Genomic DNA, 18,012 nt, shown 5'->3' on the forward strand with positions numbered 1-18,012 from the left:
AAAACTTTTTTTTCTGTTTAAATGTAAGACAAAAAGACACAGTTTTATCAACACTATATTTATTATATGAAGTTTACATATTATATATTCTTGGACATGTGTTATTTTTATTGTTCTTATTCATATATGCAATCAATTGTACTTGATTATATGTAAAATATTTTTTTAGTTTGCATCATGTGCCTACTTTATGAGCTCTGACACATCACACACTATCATGTGTCTTTTTTGTTGCCCTATTTCAAGTCTCACCTCTATAAGAACCCTGTGATACCCTTTATTTGTATATGCTTTTTTTTACTTCCTGAAAAAGAAGTAGGGTTACACTTTGAAACTCGTTGAAAAATAAAAGAAACCGTAATTTTTATAATACTTCACGTGTTTTTGACGGTTATTCACAAGTCGGCGCCGCAAATATTGACCACAAATCTTTGTGAATGCATTGGTAGGAGGGACAATGGGTGCTCAAACTAATGTACACACCAGAATCGTTGCCATAAATGCCGCTGTCAGTTTTTGACAATGACATTTAAGAGGCTAATAGTAGCGATCGGCCAATTGCTGCTGTTAAAGGCAGATGCTAGCTATATAAAGTAGTCTGCATGTGCCCTTTGGGGAGCAGTCTCAGCACCTGAGCCCACTCCAAACACCCTAACATTTCCATGATATATTTACAGTATATCCATCAGGGAGCGTTAAGGTGTTATGGTTAAAATCAAGGAAGGAATCCTATTGATTATTTTGGACAGCATCTTGGCATTTTTTATACATGAGAACCATTGTGTTATATATATTGTTGCTTGGCTCCTCATTATCTTCATATCATACCACTGGTAACATCCTTCTTTTCTTGCTTACAGTTGTTCACCAGCTTCTGCAGTTTCACCTTTATGTTCAATGGAAGAATTAAATATAATTCACAGTTATGAATCTTGCAACAAGATGCGTCCCTTTGATGGTGTATTCCAATACTGCCATACTAAGGTGAATCCTCAGCAATACTTTGCAAACTGCTTACATGACATGTGTGAACTTCATCTAGACCCAGACATCCTCTGTAATCATCTTCAAGCATACACAGACGCGTGTCATGCTGCAGGAGCGACCGTACTTCCATGGAGAAATTCAACTTTTTGTCGTAAGTAAGGTCTTGCAGCTGCATGGATGCATGGAATGTAATCAGATAGATTAACTTACTGTAGAAGATCTGTTGTCTCATTGAAAACTATAAATGGAGTATCCTGATATTACACTGAGTTTTAGTGTGAGATAAACTACATTCTTCTGAGTTATCCTCATCAAAAGATCAACTCTGAAAAAATCACCTCTTTGCTAGATCAGATATCCTTTGACCGGTGATCAGTCCTACAGATGTACCATTAGCCAATACAACCACTGCATCTCACCATTGTGGTGGCAGCTTGGCAAACCTATTCTATTTGTGTACAGTGAAACTAATGCACTTTGTATTAACACAAAGAGTGTACCGCCACTTAGGGCACTTTGTATTGCTACATCTGTTTGCTATTCATAGTAATCCTTTTCTTTGAGAAGACCACTTTTCAATGTAATTTTATGTGATTGCATCAAAGAGGCTTTACTGTTTATCACCTGCAACTTAGTAAAATGATTGTGTTTTTGGTGAAATATAATCACAAACAATAGAAAAATAGAGAAAAAAATATTCAAAATCAAAGATTAAATGAAGATGAATATTTTCAGGTAATGAATAAATGTAAAATGTTATTTTTTAATTTTACAGCTCTGGATTGTCCCCTACACAGCCACTATGAGCAATGTGGCACGGCCTGTCCAGCCACTTGTGCCAACCCAGCATCACCATCCTCTTGTTCTCTTCCATGTACTGAAGGATGTATTTGTGATGCAGGCTATGTCCTCTATGAAAATAAATGTGTCCCAAGTGACCAATGTGGATGTTGGGAAAATGGCAAACATTACCCTGTAGGCTCGGAATTCTGGACTGATGATTCATGCTCTACAAAATGTTTCTGTCCTTCAGCTGGAAGCAACTTAGTCTGTAACTCTGCTTCATGTCCTTCTGAACTATTTTGTGGTGTGGAACAAGGAGTCCCTGGCTGCTATCCGATGGTGTTTGGTGAATGTACAATCTATGGTGACCCACACTACAATACATTTGATAAAGAAGTACACCACTTTATGGGTACCTGCACCTATACCCTCTCCAAGCTTTGCAACTACACTGGAGATCTACCTTATTTTAATGTTGAAGCCAAAAATGAGTACCGAGGGGGAACAACAGTGTCTTGGATAAAGAGTGTTACTGTAGAAGCTTTTGACTATAAAATAACAATGATGAAAAATGAGCCCAGTAGAGTTCTGGTAGGTTAAAAATTGGAGAAATAATAATACAACTTAAAAAATGTTATATTATTTGATCTAATAGTCTGCAAAAATATTTTTCTAGGTTAATGGTGTCTGGACAAATCTACCAGTTGCTCTGCTTAAAGAAAACACAGATATTTTAAATTATGTGCATGTCTCAAGAAGTGGTAGATACATGGTTGCAGAAACTTCTTTCTACCTCAAAGTCTCTTATGATAATGATCACACAGTATCTGTGGTGCTGCTAAATAACTACTATAACCTGACCTGTGGGATGTGTGGAAATTTTAATGGAATTCGACATGATGACTTATTGATGTCTAATGGGCAGTTGGCACAGAATTCTAATCAGCTGGGAGATAGCTGGAAAGTGGAAGATGATGATCCATTGTGTAACACAGTAACCCCGACACCACCACCACCATGTCCACCAGAGAATGAAGCTCTTTATGGTAGTGATGCTTATTGTGGCCTCATAAAAAACAAAGATGGACCATTCCAGGCCTGCATATTAGCAATCAACCCTGATCGCTTCTTTGACAGTTGTGTATACGATCTTTGTGAACTTGGAGATGAAACATTATGTAAATCAATAGAGGCTTATGCTGATGCCTGTCAAAGGGCTGGAGCTGTTGTTGTTTGGCGAAATTCTTCTTTCTGTCGTACGTATTCTCTAATCTTTTTAAACTAAGTTTAATTCTGGATATTTTTATGTATACTAAAACCCTATTTGTAAAATTTTCTTTTGTTTTCTGCACTCAGCTATCATGTGTCCTGTCAACAGTCATTACAATGCGTGCGCCAATGCTTGTCCTGACACATGCATAAATCAGAATTCAAGAAACTGCAGTAAGCCCTGCACTGATGGTTGTGAATGTGATCCTGGCTTTGTTCTCAGTGGAACTGCGTGTGTTCCTGTCAGTGAATGTGGATGCCACTATGAAGGGAAATACTATGAGGTCAGTACTTTTTGCAGTGCTTCATGTATTAGTGTTCTGTATCTTTTGAGATCATATGATCCAATGACACACATGTTAAATTCTAGTGAATACTTGTTACAGTATGATAGACATAAAGGGCCTGATTATTTTTTATACCTTTAACCTTTTTTTTGCAACTTTTTAGCCAATTTGCCCAAAATGTTTAAAATGTTTCAGATTCACATAAAATCACTCCTTTGGAGGACTGAAGAACATTAGCACAAAAATTTAGAAAATGTAACCACTATTGATGAATCAGCCAAAAACATCTGCAAACCCCAAAACTTGCCCACATGAACAAGCATAAAAATAAAACAAAACAAAAAAAATACAGTTGCAGGTGTGAAAACATAAGAAGTAAACTTAAAAAAAATAAGGCACACATTTTAAAAACAGGTGAAAATGTCAAAAACTACATAAAGAAGGTGCAAATGCAATTAAAAATTAGGCAGTTAGAGCAAATTTTTACTAGTATTTGTAATGTGGAGAACAAGAGCAACTTGAACGTGTCCATTGGTTATCTTCATTAGATTCATGCTATGTCCTGCTGAGTAGAGCAGCTGTTAGTTAAACAGTCCACATTAGCAATCATAAATTTATTCATAGTTTCATAGTTTTAAAGTTGAAAGAAGTCACAAGTCTCTATCGAGTTCAACTTTTAACATGGAAATCTAGAAGAAAGCATTTGGGACTGTAAGCAATTTTTTGAATCCGCAACTGGGATTGTAGCAATCCAAAGAGGAGCCATAGTTGTTACTATATATACACACGCACAGCCATTTAACTCCTTAATGCAAAATTATGCTAGTAGAGAGGGTCCAGGAACTGAACTCTTTCGACAAGTGGTTGAGGTCAGATATATTACAGAACCGTCATCTGTATCTAACAGCAGCTCAGCTCTGTTTGCTGCTGTTAACCATTTTAATTTTGCTGTCAATCTCTGCTCATTCACACTAGCTAGTATCAGCACTCTATGACATGATCATGAGGCACCAATGGGTTACTTACCATGGAAGAAAGGGGTCTGCTGCCATCTTGGTACCAGGCTGAGCTTCAAGGAAACATGATTGATTCTATGTAGTTTTAAAACAGGTAATATCAGCTCACCATTGTTGGAGACTTCCCATGAGTTTCAGTGTTGGACCACAGGATAGTGTCTCTGCTAGACATTAACCCCTTCCTGACATCCGACGTACTATCCCGTCCACGGTACCCGGGCCCGTATGACCGTGGACGGGATAGTACGTCTACCGCGATCAGCGGCGCCCACGTGGTGAGCGCCGCTGATTGCGGCCGGGTGTCAGCTGATTATCACAGCTGACACCCGGCACTATGTGTCAGGGGCGGTCACGGACCGTCCCCGACACGTTACCCCCTTGCACACCGCGATCAAACATGATCGCGGTGTACCGGGAGTTAAAGGGAAGCATCGGCAGGGAGGGGGCTCCCTCCGTGCTTCCCTGAGCCCCCCACGGCAGCGCAATGTGCAGCGCTGCTGCGGGGGGCTCCTATCCTCCAGGCCCCCGAATCCAAGATGGCGACGGGGGCCTTCGGGGACCTGAGGAAGCTGGCTTCCTCAGTGCCTGCAAAGCGCAGGCAAGAGGAAGTCTTCTTCAATGCCTGTGACAGATTGCTGATCTGTCACAGTGATCTGTGATGTGACAGATCAGCGATCTGTCACAGGACAGTGATTTCCCACCTGGGACTATGTAATAAAGTAAAAAAAAAATTTAAAAAAAATGTAAAAATAAATTAAAAAAAATCGCCAAATAAATTAGAAAAAAAAAAAATATTCCCTCAATAAATCCATTTTTTGGAAATAATAAAAAAAACAATAAAAGTACACATATTAGGTATCGCCGCGTCCGTAATGACCCGCCCTATAAAACTGTCCCATTAGTTAACCCTTTTAGCGAACCCCTTAAAAAATAAAAATAAAAAACGAAGCAAAAAATAATGATTTATTATCATACCGCCAAACAAAAAGTGTAATAACGCGCGATCAAAAAGATGCATATAAATATCCATGGTACCGCTGAAAACATCATCTTGTCCCGCAAAAAACGAGCTGCCACACAGCATCATCAGCGAAAAAATAAAAAAGTTATAGCTCACAGAATAAAGCGATGCAAAAATAATTATTTTTTATATAAAATAGTTTTCATTGCATAAAACCGACAAAAACATAAAAAAACGACCTAAATGAGGTATCTCTGTAACCGTACTGACCCGAAGAATAAAACCGCTTTATCAATTTTACCGCACGCAGAACGGTGTAAACGCACCCCCCCAAAAGAAATTCATGAAACGCTGGTTTTTGTTCATTCTGCGTCCCAAAAATAGGAATAAAAAGTGATTAAAAAATGTCACATGCCCGAAAATGGTACCAATAAAAACGTCAACTCGTCCCGCAAAAAATAAGACCTCACATGACTCAGTGGGTCAAAATACGGAAAAATTATAGCTCTCAAAATGTGGTGATGCAAAAACTATTTTACAATAAAAAGCGTCTTTTAGCGTGTGACAGCCGCCAAACATAAAAACCGCCATAAATAGTAAGTCAAACCCCCCGTTATCACCCCCTTAGTTAGGGAAAAATAATAAAACTAAAAAAAAAGTATTTATCTCCATTTTCCCGTTAGGGTAAGGCTGTGTGCACACGCTGCGGATTAGGTGCGGATTCATCCGTGCGGATTTTGTAAAATCCGCAGGTGAAACCGCAGGTCAAAAGACCTGCGGTTTTACCTGCGGATTGCTCTGCGGTTTTGTCCTGCGGTTTTTCATCTCCTCAATAGAGGAGATGGCAAACCGCAGGAGAATCCGCAGAAAGAATTGACATGTCAATTCTTTCTGCGGATTGAAAACCGCAGATAATCCGCGCGGAAAATTCCGCACCGTCTGCACTGCGGTTTTTGATTCCCATAGGGAATCATGGTACTGTTTCTGCTGCGGGTCCGCAGCAGCCAAAACCGCTGTGGAACGACAGCAAAATCTGCAGCGTGTGCACACAGCCTTAGGGTTAGGGCAAGGGTTAGGGTTAAGGCTAGGGTTAGGGCTAGGGTTAGGGTTAGGGTTAGGGCTAGGGTTAGCGCTAGGGTTAGGGCTCAGATTAGGGTTAGGGGTGTGTTGGGGTTAGGGTTGGAGTTATAATTGGGGGTTTCCACTGTTTGGGCACATCAGGGGCTCTCCAAATGCAACATGGCGTCTGATCTCAATTCCAGCCAATTCTGAGTTGAAAAAGTCAAATGGTGCTCCTTCCCTTCCAAGCTCTGCCATGCGCCCAAACAGAGTTTTACCCCCACATGTAGGGTATCAGCCTACTCAGGACAAATTGCAAAACAATTTTTGGGGTCCAATTTCTCCTGTTACCCTTAGGAAAATAAAAAATTGGGGGCAAAAATATCATTTTTGTGGAAAAAAATGATTTTTTTATTTTCACGTCCGAGTGTTATAAACTTCTGTGAAGCACTTGGGGGTTCAAAGTGCTCACCACACATCTAGATAAGTTCCGTGGGGGGTCTATTGTCCAAAATGGGATCATTTGTGGGGAGTTTCAATAGTTTAGGTACATCAGGGGCTCTCCAAACGCACATGACACCCGCAGACCATTCCATCAAAGTCTGCATTCCAAAACATCACTGCTTCCCTTCCGAGCCCCGACGTGTGTCCATACAGTAGTTTTCTCCCACATATGGGGTATCAGCATACTCAGGACAAATTGGACAACAACTTTGGGGTCCAATTTCTCCTGTTACCCTTGGGAAAATGAAAAAATTGGGGACTAATTGATCATGTTTCTGGAAAAAATACGATTTTTTTATTTTCATGCCCTGGCATTATAAACTTCAGTGAAGCCCTTGGGGGTTCAAAGTGCTCACCTCACATCTAGATAAGTTCCTTAGTGGGTCTAGTTTTCAAAATGGGGTCATTTGTGGGGGGTTTCCACTGTTTAGGTACATTAGGGGCTCTCCAAAGGCAACATGACACTCGCAGACCATTCCATCAAAGTCTGCATTCCAAAACGTCACTACTTCCCTTCCAAGCCCCGACGTGTGCCCATACAGTAGTTTTCTCCCACATATGGGGTATCAGCATACTCAGGACAAATTGGACAACAACTTTTGGGGTCCAATTTCTCCTGGTACCCTTGGGAAAATAAAAAAATGGTGACTAAAAGATCATGTTTGTGGAAAAAATACGAATTTTTTATTTTCACGTCCGAGTGTTATAAACTTCTGTGAAGCACTTGGGGGTTCAAAGTGCTCACCACACATCTAGATAAGTTCCTTGGGGGGTCTAGTTTACAAAATGGTGTCATTTGTGGGGGGTTTCCACTGTTTAGGTACATTAGGGGCTCTCCAAAGGCAACATGACACCCGCAGACCATTCCATCAAAGTCTGCATTCCAAAACGTCACTACTTCCCTTCCGAGCCCCGACGTGTGCCCATACAGTAGTTTTCTCCCACATATGGGGTATCAGCATACTCAGGACAAATTGGACAACAACTTTTGGGGTCCAATTTCTCCTGGTACCCTTGGGAAAATAAAAAAATGGTGACTAAAAGATCATGTTTGTGGAAAAAATACGAATTTTTTATTTTCACGCCCGGGCGTTATAAACTTCTGTGAAGCACTGGGGGGTTCAAAGTGCTCACCACACATCTAGATAAGTTCCTTGGGGGGTCTAGTTTACAAAATGGTGTCATTTGTGGGGGGTTTCCACTGTTTAGGTACATTAGGGGCTCTCCAAAGGCAACATGACACCCGCAGACCATTCCATCAAAGTCTGCATTCCAAAACGTCACTACTTCCCTTCCGAGCCCCGACGTGTGCCCATACAGTAGTTTTCTCCCACATATGGGGTACCCTTGGGAAAATAAAAAAATGGTGACTAAAAGATAATGTTTGTGGAAAAAATACGAATTATTTATTTTCACGCCCGGGCATTATAAACTTCTGTGAAGCACTGGGGGGGTCAAAGTGCTCACCACACATCTAGGTTCCTTAGGGGGTCTAGTTTCCAAAATGGTGTCATTTGTGGGGGATTTCCACTGTTTTGGTACATCAGGGGTTTTCCAAACGCGACATGGTGTCCGATCTCAATTCCAGCCAAAAACGTCAAATGGCGCTGCTTCCCTTCTGAGCTCTGCCATGCGCCCAAATAGTGGTTTACCCCCACATGTGGGGTATCAGCGTACTCAGGACAAATTGCACAATAAATTTTAGGGTCCTGTTACCCTTGGAAAAATAAGAATTGAGGGTGAAAAGATCATTTTTGTGGAAAAAATATGATTTTTTAATTGTATGGCTTTATGTTATAAACTTCTGTGAAGCCCATGGGGGTTCAAAGTTCTCACCACACATCTAGATAAGTTCCTTAGGGGGTCTAGTTTCCAAAATTGTGTCATTTGTGGGGGGTTTCCACTGTTTTGGTACATCAGGGGTTTTCCAAACGCGACATGGTGTCCGATCTCAATTCCAGCCAAAAACATCAAATGGCACTGCTTCCCTTCCGAGCTCTGCCATGCGCCCAAATAGTGGTTTACCCCCACATGTGGGGTATCAGCATACTCAGGACAAATTGGACAACAACTTTTAGGGTCCTGTCACCCTTGGGAAAATAAAAATTGGGGTGAAAAGATCATTTTTGTGGAAAAAATATGATTTTTTAATTGTACCACTGTACGTTATAAACTTCTGTAAAGCCCTTGTGGGTTCAAAGTTCTCACCACATATCTAGATAAGTTCCTTGGGGGGTCTAGTTTCCAAAATGGGGTCACTTGTAGGGGGTTTCCACTGTTTAGGTACATCAGGGACTCTCCAAATGTGATATGGCGTCCGATCTGAATTCCAGCCAATTTTGCATTGAAAAAGTCAAACGGCGCTCCTTCCATTCTGAGCTCTGCCATGCGCCGAAACAGTCATTCCCCCCCACAAATCAGGTATCAGCGTACTCATGACAAATTGCACAATAACTTTTGCAGTCCAATTTCTCCTGTTACCCTTGGTAAAATAAAAAAAATTGAACCTGAAGTATTTTTTTTGTGAAAAAAAGTTAGATGTTCATTTCTTTTTAAATATTCAAAAAAATTCCTGTGACGCACCTAATGGGTTAGTAAACTTCTTGAATGTGGTTTTGAGCACCTTAAGGGGTTCAGTTTTTAGAATGGTGTCAATTTTGGGTATTTTCTATCATATAGACCCCTCAAAGTGGCTTCAAATGTGATGTGGTCCTAAAAATAAAATGGTGTTGTAAAAATGAGAAATCGCTGGTCAACTTTTAACCCTTATAACTTCCTAACCAAAAAAAATTTTGGTTCCAAAATTGTGCTGATGTAAAGTAAACATGTGGGAAATGTTACTTATCAAGTTTTTTGTGTGCCGTATCTCTGTGATTTAAGGGCATAAAAATTCAAATTTGGAAAATTGCGAAATTTTCAAAATTTTTGCCAAATTTCCATTTTTTTCACAAATAAACGCAAGTTATTTGAATGAAATTTTACCACTAACATGAAGTACAATATGTTACGAGAAAACAATGTCAGAATCACCGGGATCAATGGAAGCGTTCCAGAGTTATGACCTCATAAAGGTACAATGGTCAGAATTGTAAAAATTGGCCCGGTCATGAACGTGCAAACCACCCTTGGGGGTGAAGGGGTTAATGATCACAGAACGTGTTTGGCGTTTTCCTCACACCCCTTATCCCCAACTCACACCTATGCTAAGGTGCATGCTATGTTTTAAAAGAAACAATAAAACGATATGAATTTTATGGCGTGAGGCTGGATCCGTAACTTATCTTGCAAGTATTGATTCTATATACAGCAATGCTGCAGTATAGCATTATATAGTATAAGTGATCAGTTGATCGCAGGTTCAAGTCACCTAAGGGAACTAAAAAATAAGATAAATTTTTAAAACATATAAAAATTTGAATCATCCAATTTACCCCCATTAAAAATAAAAAATAAACATGTTTGTTATCGCTGCATCCCTAAAAGTCCAGTCTATCAAAATATGAAATGAATAAATACATATGTTAAAAGCCATAACAAAAGAAAAAAATCAAAGCTCCAAAACTTTTTTGTCACAATTCCTCCCTAAAAATATGCAATTAAATTCCATCAAGACATCATATCTATCAAAATTGGTAAAAAAAAACTGACCCATACCAATTTTTTTATGCAAACTTTTGAACTATTTTTAACAACTTACATAGCATTAGTCCCATTAATAGGAGCTGTAATATCAGACATAGCCAGTAGACAAGTGCAGGGTTATACTCTATTTCTAGACATTCACTTTAATATCAGTTGAAGCAGATTATTTTTTATACAAACTAACAAGTTGTACTGTATTTTACAGAAAAATGAAATGTTCTGGGCAGGTGAATGTGATAAATACTGTCACTGTGTAGGAAGCAATCATATGAACTGTGTAGAGCAATTTTGTGGACCTAATGAAATCTGCAAAGTTGAAGATGGTGTCAAGACTTGTGTGGCAGCAGATATGGCAACCTGCCATATCTATGGAGATCCTCACTACATAACTTTTGATGGGAAATTATACCATTTCCAAGGATCTTGCAATTATACAGTTATGGAGACTTGTGGAAATTCGTCATCTGTAGACTTCTCAGTTACAACAAGGAATGAACACCGAGGAGTTCCTACCTGGACAGCAATCAATTCAGTCGCAGTCAGATTCAAAAACCTTCATATCATTATGGGGAAACATAGAGTTGTGGAGGTATAGTATATTTTAATTTTTAATCATTCATAATTCTTCTATTTTCAATATATAAGATGCAGAATATTTATGTTGACGATGGGGTTCATCATTTCTTCTATAGATAAATGGAGTAATTATCACGTTACCTGTGAGCCCAATACCTGGCGTGTCCATAAGGCTGAGTGGTTCTTTTGTCCTTCTGCAAGCGTACTTTGGACTTGAAGTTAAATTTAACGGTGACCATGAACTTTTTGTTAAAGTCACTGAAGCCTTTAAGGAACAACTCTGTGGTCTCTGTGGCACCTATAATGGTAAACAGCTGGATGATTTTCTGACTCCTGGAGGTTTAATAGCTTCCAATTCCAATGACTTTGGCAGGAGCTGGCAAGTTCCTGATAATGGCTGGATGTAAGTATAAATAATATAATACATTTATTTTTATACATATAGAAATATATTTTTCTATGTATATTTTTCTTTAATTTTATAATTTATCATTATTTAATTGCATAATGTTTAATTTTTGATAGTTTTGTTTCTTAAAGTTTACATGCAGTAGTTAAGTCTTTTTACTAGTATACGGAAACATTGATTCATGATATAATGGGCAAAACAATTATTTTGATCTTCAACCATGAAATTGCTTTCAGTTTAAAATATTCTGCTGTTTTTCATCTTTAGATCACTTGCACTTCAATGTGTTGCTATGATTACATACTACAAACTATTATGTGTCCTCTGAGTCAGGGGTCACATAAGGAACACAGAAGCACTTAGGTTGAGTTACAATAAAAGGATGAAGAATAAGTGGCTTCTTGCCACACTGTTGCTTTATTCAATTATATCCACACCCTTAAAATGCAGGAATAATTGTACATAACAGTCAATTGCGTGCTAGGAATCCATCTCTTGCTCACTGCCTCACCACCCAGCACCAATAGTGGCATTTCAGATTATAATGGGGCAATCTGGCCAAGGGATCCCCCTCTCCTTAGCATTGGGCCTTGGGAAATTGCCGAGTTGCACTTACTATAACGCACCACTGGTCTGGTTTGCATTGGAGAATGACATTACACACTGTCTTTGGCTGTAACTGCACAGTAACATACGTCTGTGTAAAAGCTTTATCCCCAAAGTGTAGGATAGTGTTAATCAATTATTAATTATTACTGAAGTTGCATAATTATTTTTTTTTATTTGGAAGCATTGGAGTAAGGAAACATTGGTTGGCAAATGTGAATACATAATTGGAAAACAATTGTTCCTCCTTTAAAGTTACTTAAAATCTGTGTTGTCATTTAGCTGTGAAGATGATGTTGTTGAACCTCCTGCTTGTGATCCTGCATTGGAAATTGAATATGAAGATGAATGCAAAGTGATCTTATCTGGCATTGGCCCTTTCAATAACTGTCATCACATCATTCAACCACAGTTATATTTTGAGAACTGTGTTTATGACCTGTGTGCCAATGATGGAAACCAAGACCAGTTCTGCAACGCCTTAGAGGCTTATGCTGCAGCCTGTGAGAGTGCAGGAGTCACTGTTGGAGATTGGAGAGAAGACACCATATGTAGTAAGTAGTCATCTCATTACATCCCTCACATAATAACATTTTATGAGTCCATTTCCTGTTGATATTTATAAAAGGGGTTTTCAGTCATTCTGAAATGGAATTTCAAAATAAGTACACCAGTTTCACCAGATCGAAGAAATCGATTTAATAATATATGCAGTTTGGACTGTTAAATATGCTGATGAAACGTCTTCAACCCATTCCTGCTACATGATGCACCATTAAATCACACAGAGCAAGTACCAGCTGCGTTATACTAGCTTCAATCACAGCTGTTTAACACCCTAAATGCCATGCTCATTCTTTGACAATGGCATTGAAAGAGCACAATTCTGCCTGGGTGTCCATTTCAATGTTTATCACTCAACGTCTCAATGTGGGTTGTCTGTCGCTGCCTCCTTGTTGCTCCATTTGAGCTTCATAGGAGACACCGTGAATGATCTGTTTTATATACTGCCATATTAAAAATTCAGTGATCGCAGGTTCAAGCTTTCTATGTCTTTACAAATACAGTGTAAAATAAAAAGTTTTGCAAACATATAAAAAAACTTAAAATCTGTTTTCATAGTAAAAAAAAATAAATACTTTAAATTTTTTTTTAAAAAAGCATATTCAATATTGCCTCAATCTTAAAACTATGACCTATCAAAATATAAAATGATTTAACACTTTAGGTAAAAGATGTAAACAAAAAATATTGATTGCCCATATTGCCTCTATTTGATCACAGTACCTTTCACAAATAATGCAAAAAAAGAAAAACAATGAAATATATATGTACAAAAGGAAACATGAAAAGAAACATTTTTATAACATTAAAAACTACTTTTCAGCCTAAAAATAAGCCCTAATACAACGTAAGTGAAGGAAAAATAAAAAAAAATTAAGGCTCATAAAAAAAGATAACACAAGCTATTTTTTTTTTTTATTAAGCTCAGATTTGTTTTAAGCCACTAAAATGATAATAATATACTATAAAAGTTTTACATTTCCATTATCATATCAATCTGGAGAATCATGTTAAGATGTCATTTTTACTTATATAGTAAATACCATCAAATTAAACCCAAGTAACAGTGATGAAATCACATTTTTCTCCTATTCTTCTTCGACCGCAGTGGAGCCTGCTCAGCAGAGATGTCGGTCTTGGCGTCTTGCCCAGACTCGTGCTGTGCGCTCTGTTACTGCTGCCTCTCCAGGTTCAGCTATAGTAACTAGCAATAGACAGTGGCAAGCAGTCATTCCTGAGGCTAAGTCCAGGATTCACCCTATTGAGCATGCTCGTGAGGTGGCGACCTCTCATTGGTGTTCGGTCGTGCTCAAGTCCTGCGGTGGATCGGGATTGGCCCACGAGCAAGGTTCTAACTGACTGGAATGTATAAAAGGTTCTGAGGGCCACCCGGTGGTGAGCTAGGATCACATTCATATCTGCGTCGTGTGTGCTTGGGGCTTCGGCTCTGCCTCTAATGGCCTGTGTCTGCGAGTGGGTGTTGTGAGTGGATACGTTAGTTGTTCCTGGTGAGGCAGGTTATCCTCTACACAGGGCACAGTATGGCCGTGCGCTGTGGCACGCATCAGTTATTACAAAGGGCACAGTCTGGCCACATGCCGTGGCACACATCAGTTATTACACAGGGCACAGTCTGGTCACGTGCTGTGGCACACATGAGTTATTACACAGGTCACAGTCTGGTCACGTGCTGTGGCACACATTAGTTATTACACAGGGCACAGTCCGGCCATGCGCCGTGGCACACATCAGTTATTACACTGGGCACAGTCAGGCCACGTGCTGGTGCATGCTTCAGTTAGTTATCAGGGCGCAGCCAGGCCACGCTCTGTGGCATGAACCTGTTAGTTAGCACTTGAAGTACAGGGCACAGTCTAGCCACACGCTGTGTCACACACCTGTTAGCATGTTCTGTACATAGAGCACAGTTTATCCACGTGCTCTTACACACATCTTCTCTACCGCTCTGTGGAGTAACAGGGCTGGTATTTTATGTTCAGTTCACAATGTGTGACGTTCAATGCAGTGTGCTTAGCCTTAGGTGCTCTGTTGCATTGTACCGCTCTATGGTGCAATAGAGCGCAGTACCTTAGCGTTCTGATCACACTGTGTGCAGTTAACCCAGTGTGCTTTTTGTGAACGCTTGCAGTGCAGCACCACCACTGTTCACATTAGCTGCAGTTTTATACCTCTGCACGGTGGACCCCGGGTTGCCAACGCACTTCATTATAATATTTTATTTAGTGCGTTCCGCCAGTGCTAGCAAGGTGTGTTTGCATAGCTTTTTTTTGTAGAAAATAGACTGGAACAATTGGAAAGCCTATCTAAAAAGTATTTGAAGCATTTTTTTTAATGTGGACTTGGGAGAATCTGCTCCAAAATCCATGTCAGCAAAATTGTTGTGAACAAACCTTTCTGTGAGGAGATGAGCATATGCAGGTCAAACATGAGCAAATTATTCAACAGAATAATAATAGATTATCTAAAGAAAAGTACATTCTTTCTCTAATTTTACTGGTTTCAATTTTCTTTACTCTCATCAGGGGCATCAACTACCACCCCGACTGCCACCACGACAACAACTACCACTCAACCCCCAGGTCCTCCAGGTACAGTAAATCAACAGTTGACAAATTCAATGGAAATGCATTTATTTAATGTGCATTTACGTAGATTAACCAATTTTTTATTGTTTATGAACTTTAATATGTATCTTCTGACTTATTTCTATATTGTAAAAGACTGTTCAATAAGCAGAGGGACAAGTTATGAAGTCCACCCCTGGAAAGTGAGCTGATGCTTAACTATTATGATTCTCTCAATAAAACTAGACTTTAATTTTTTTACATAGTTGCATTGGTTGAAAAAAGATCTAAATCCATCAAGTTCAACCTTTGTCCACCAATTATACAATTTGTCACTTTCTTTAAGGCAGCTAACATACTTTTCTAATTACTCGTTTTTTACATTGATCTGTCTATATGTATATATATATTTTATCTTTTAGAAATCATATACTTTGAGTCCCCATACATATTAAATTGTCAGCAAAACCAGACAAATTTACTGCAACTGACCATCCCATGTTCATGGTGCCTCCCGATTCTCTCTGACAGGTGATGAGAAGGATTGGGAAGTGGGATTTTTAACAGCCAATCCCATTCTCTTCAATGGAGTTAAGCAATTATCAGAAATGTCTGGCAGCGGCTACTCCCTCTCTCCCCATTAAAAATTTTTAAAATTCAACTGAGGATAATGTTCATGTTTATGAGGGAGTCAGAATAGATATCTGTCTGCCAACATACTTTCAGCTGACAGCTTTCTGATGTGTATGGCCAACGTGAGACTTTTGTGACGCTAGTCACTGCTCAAGGCCAAGCCATGAGTGGCAGTGGTCAAGGAGTCCAAGGTCAGAAGCCAGGAGGGTACGTCATATGCAGAAGGAAGAGACAAAAGCATAGTCAGGTAATGTTATGAGGTCAGAGTACTGGGAGGTTAACGGATCAAAGCTGAAGGGGTTAAACAGGCGGATGGTCAGAGCGAAGTCCAAAGTCAAGCAACAGATCCAGCAAACAGGAGACAGGAGAGCACAAACCTCCCAAGAGGAATGTACATCTGGCAGTGGTCTGGGAGAAGCTGCTCAGTTAAGTAGGCCTTGCAATTACCCGGGATAGTGAACACCTGAGACAGCCGTCACCTCCCAGTCACACATTGGCTAGTCGAGATGTCAATCAACACACTGACAGCTCAGCACGCCCCTGTACCAGATTAGATGGCCATGCTGTCCATCAAAGTACTGACAGCTTCAGCACGACCCTGTACCAGATTGGATGGCCAAGCTGTCAGTAACTGTACCCCAGACACCCTGAGGGGTGGAACCATGACAACTTTGTTCAAAATTGTAGACAATCCAATCAGTTGCAAAGAACAAAATACCCTTTTGTCAACAATATTTCCTAAAGTACATACATTATGAAGACTAAGGGTCTTTTTCCATGGGCAGACACACTTCCAACAAGGATCATTTATTGACAATACAACAACCTGATGGGGATCACTTACTCTGATTTCCGAAAGTAACAATAATAATTTATCCCTCTCTTCTATTATGCACATATTCCATTATCAGCAGCACATCCTATGTTAACACAAGGGGACATGCTATTGATAAATGCTATAAAGGATTACCAACATGAGGAGTCTTTGTCATATTGGTAATACTATGAGGACAGCCCATACTGACATAAGCACATATTAACAATATTAGATGGAGGCCCAATGCTTTATCGGGAGGGCGGTAATGTCATGATATGGGGGGGCTTTGCAGCGTTAAGAACCCCCTATGTGCTCACCAGTGTGTGTGTGTGGTATGACGGTGTTGCGCTGGTGGTACCAGCAGTTTCCATATTGAGACACCTATCACTTGGGTGTCCCAATATGGGGGTCGGGGAACTTCCTCCGCTTGGAATTCTGGGATACGGTGACATCTGGTCGGAACAGGAAGTGAAGACATTACAAGGCAATTATATAAATAGATAGGGGGTGGACTTTTTGCTTCCAACTTCCACTTATTACCAAAATTTAAAAACTTCAGTGTTAGAGAGGCTTCTTTCCGTTTTAGTAGAACTAAGAAATAAATGGTAACTTATCCACTTGAACTGCCACCTTATTATAAGTGTAGTACATTTCTTAAGGATTTGAAAGCAACGAAGCAGTTAAAAAACTGATCTCATCTTTCTACTGGTGGCTTCTGTAAGTCACTCATTATTTTTTATATAGAGGTAAAAAAAAGTTGGCAACCAAGCTGCTAAGGGAATCTCTGCCAACATTTTCCTAGTGCGTCTTTTTCTGGCAAAACTTTGGAAATACGCTTCTGTCTTTAAGATGTTATGAGAGCATGCCCTTAGAATATATTACCAGGAGGACAAGGATTTAAATCGATAACTAAATTATTTCTGCTTGTAAATAAATTGAAATATATTCTTAAAATAAATGTATATTTCCAATATTAAATATTGTATTTTATATATTAATAATTTGGACACCAGCAACTTCACTTCTCATTGTGCAAATTTATGAAAAAACAGATATATTCTAACTGTAAGGCATACATTGCTCCATTGAGTTCCATTTTTAAGAGGATATACAGTATGTAATTTACATTCTTTACAGTATAAGGCCTTACATTATTGCCTTATGGTCAGTGCACAGAGCCATATGCCAAAATATACATATTGGCGTACAAACGACCCCTTTGGAAACAATGTAATACTTTAAGTTTACATTAATATTTGTATATTTGCTTTCATTTTCAACTGATAGAGCAAAAGCTTGGTGTGCAAAATTATA

At 39.3% G+C, this 18,012-nt stretch overlaps 1 protein-coding gene across 1 annotated transcript in view; it reads left to right on the plus strand.

Moving 5' to 3' along the window:
• LOC141092728 (IgGFc-binding protein-like) overlaps positions 1–18,012 on the plus strand; it is a 273,657-nt gene that overhangs the window by 30,235 nt on the left and 225,410 nt on the right. Inside the window, exons 10-17 of the mRNA XM_073579121.1 lie at positions 861–1,138; positions 1,763–2,361; positions 2,447–3,026; positions 3,127–3,323; positions 10,714–11,097; positions 11,201–11,487; positions 12,382–12,653; positions 15,207–15,272. Coding sequence (XP_073435222.1) covers positions 861–1,138; positions 1,763–2,361; positions 2,447–3,026; positions 3,127–3,323; positions 10,714–11,097; positions 11,201–11,487; positions 12,382–12,653; positions 15,207–15,272 — 2,663 coding nt within the window. The remainder of the gene's footprint in view (positions 1–860; positions 1,139–1,762; positions 2,362–2,446; positions 3,027–3,126; positions 3,324–10,713; positions 11,098–11,200; positions 11,488–12,381; positions 12,654–15,206; positions 15,273–18,012) is intronic.

Source organism: Dendrobates tinctorius, unplaced genomic scaffold, assembly GCF_039654945.1.
Source record: "Dendrobates tinctorius isolate UK_male_01 unplaced genomic scaffold, ASM3965494v1 ptg000060l, whole genome shotgun sequence".
NCBI lineage: Eukaryota > Metazoa > Chordata > Amphibia > Anura > Dendrobatidae > Dendrobates > Dendrobates tinctorius.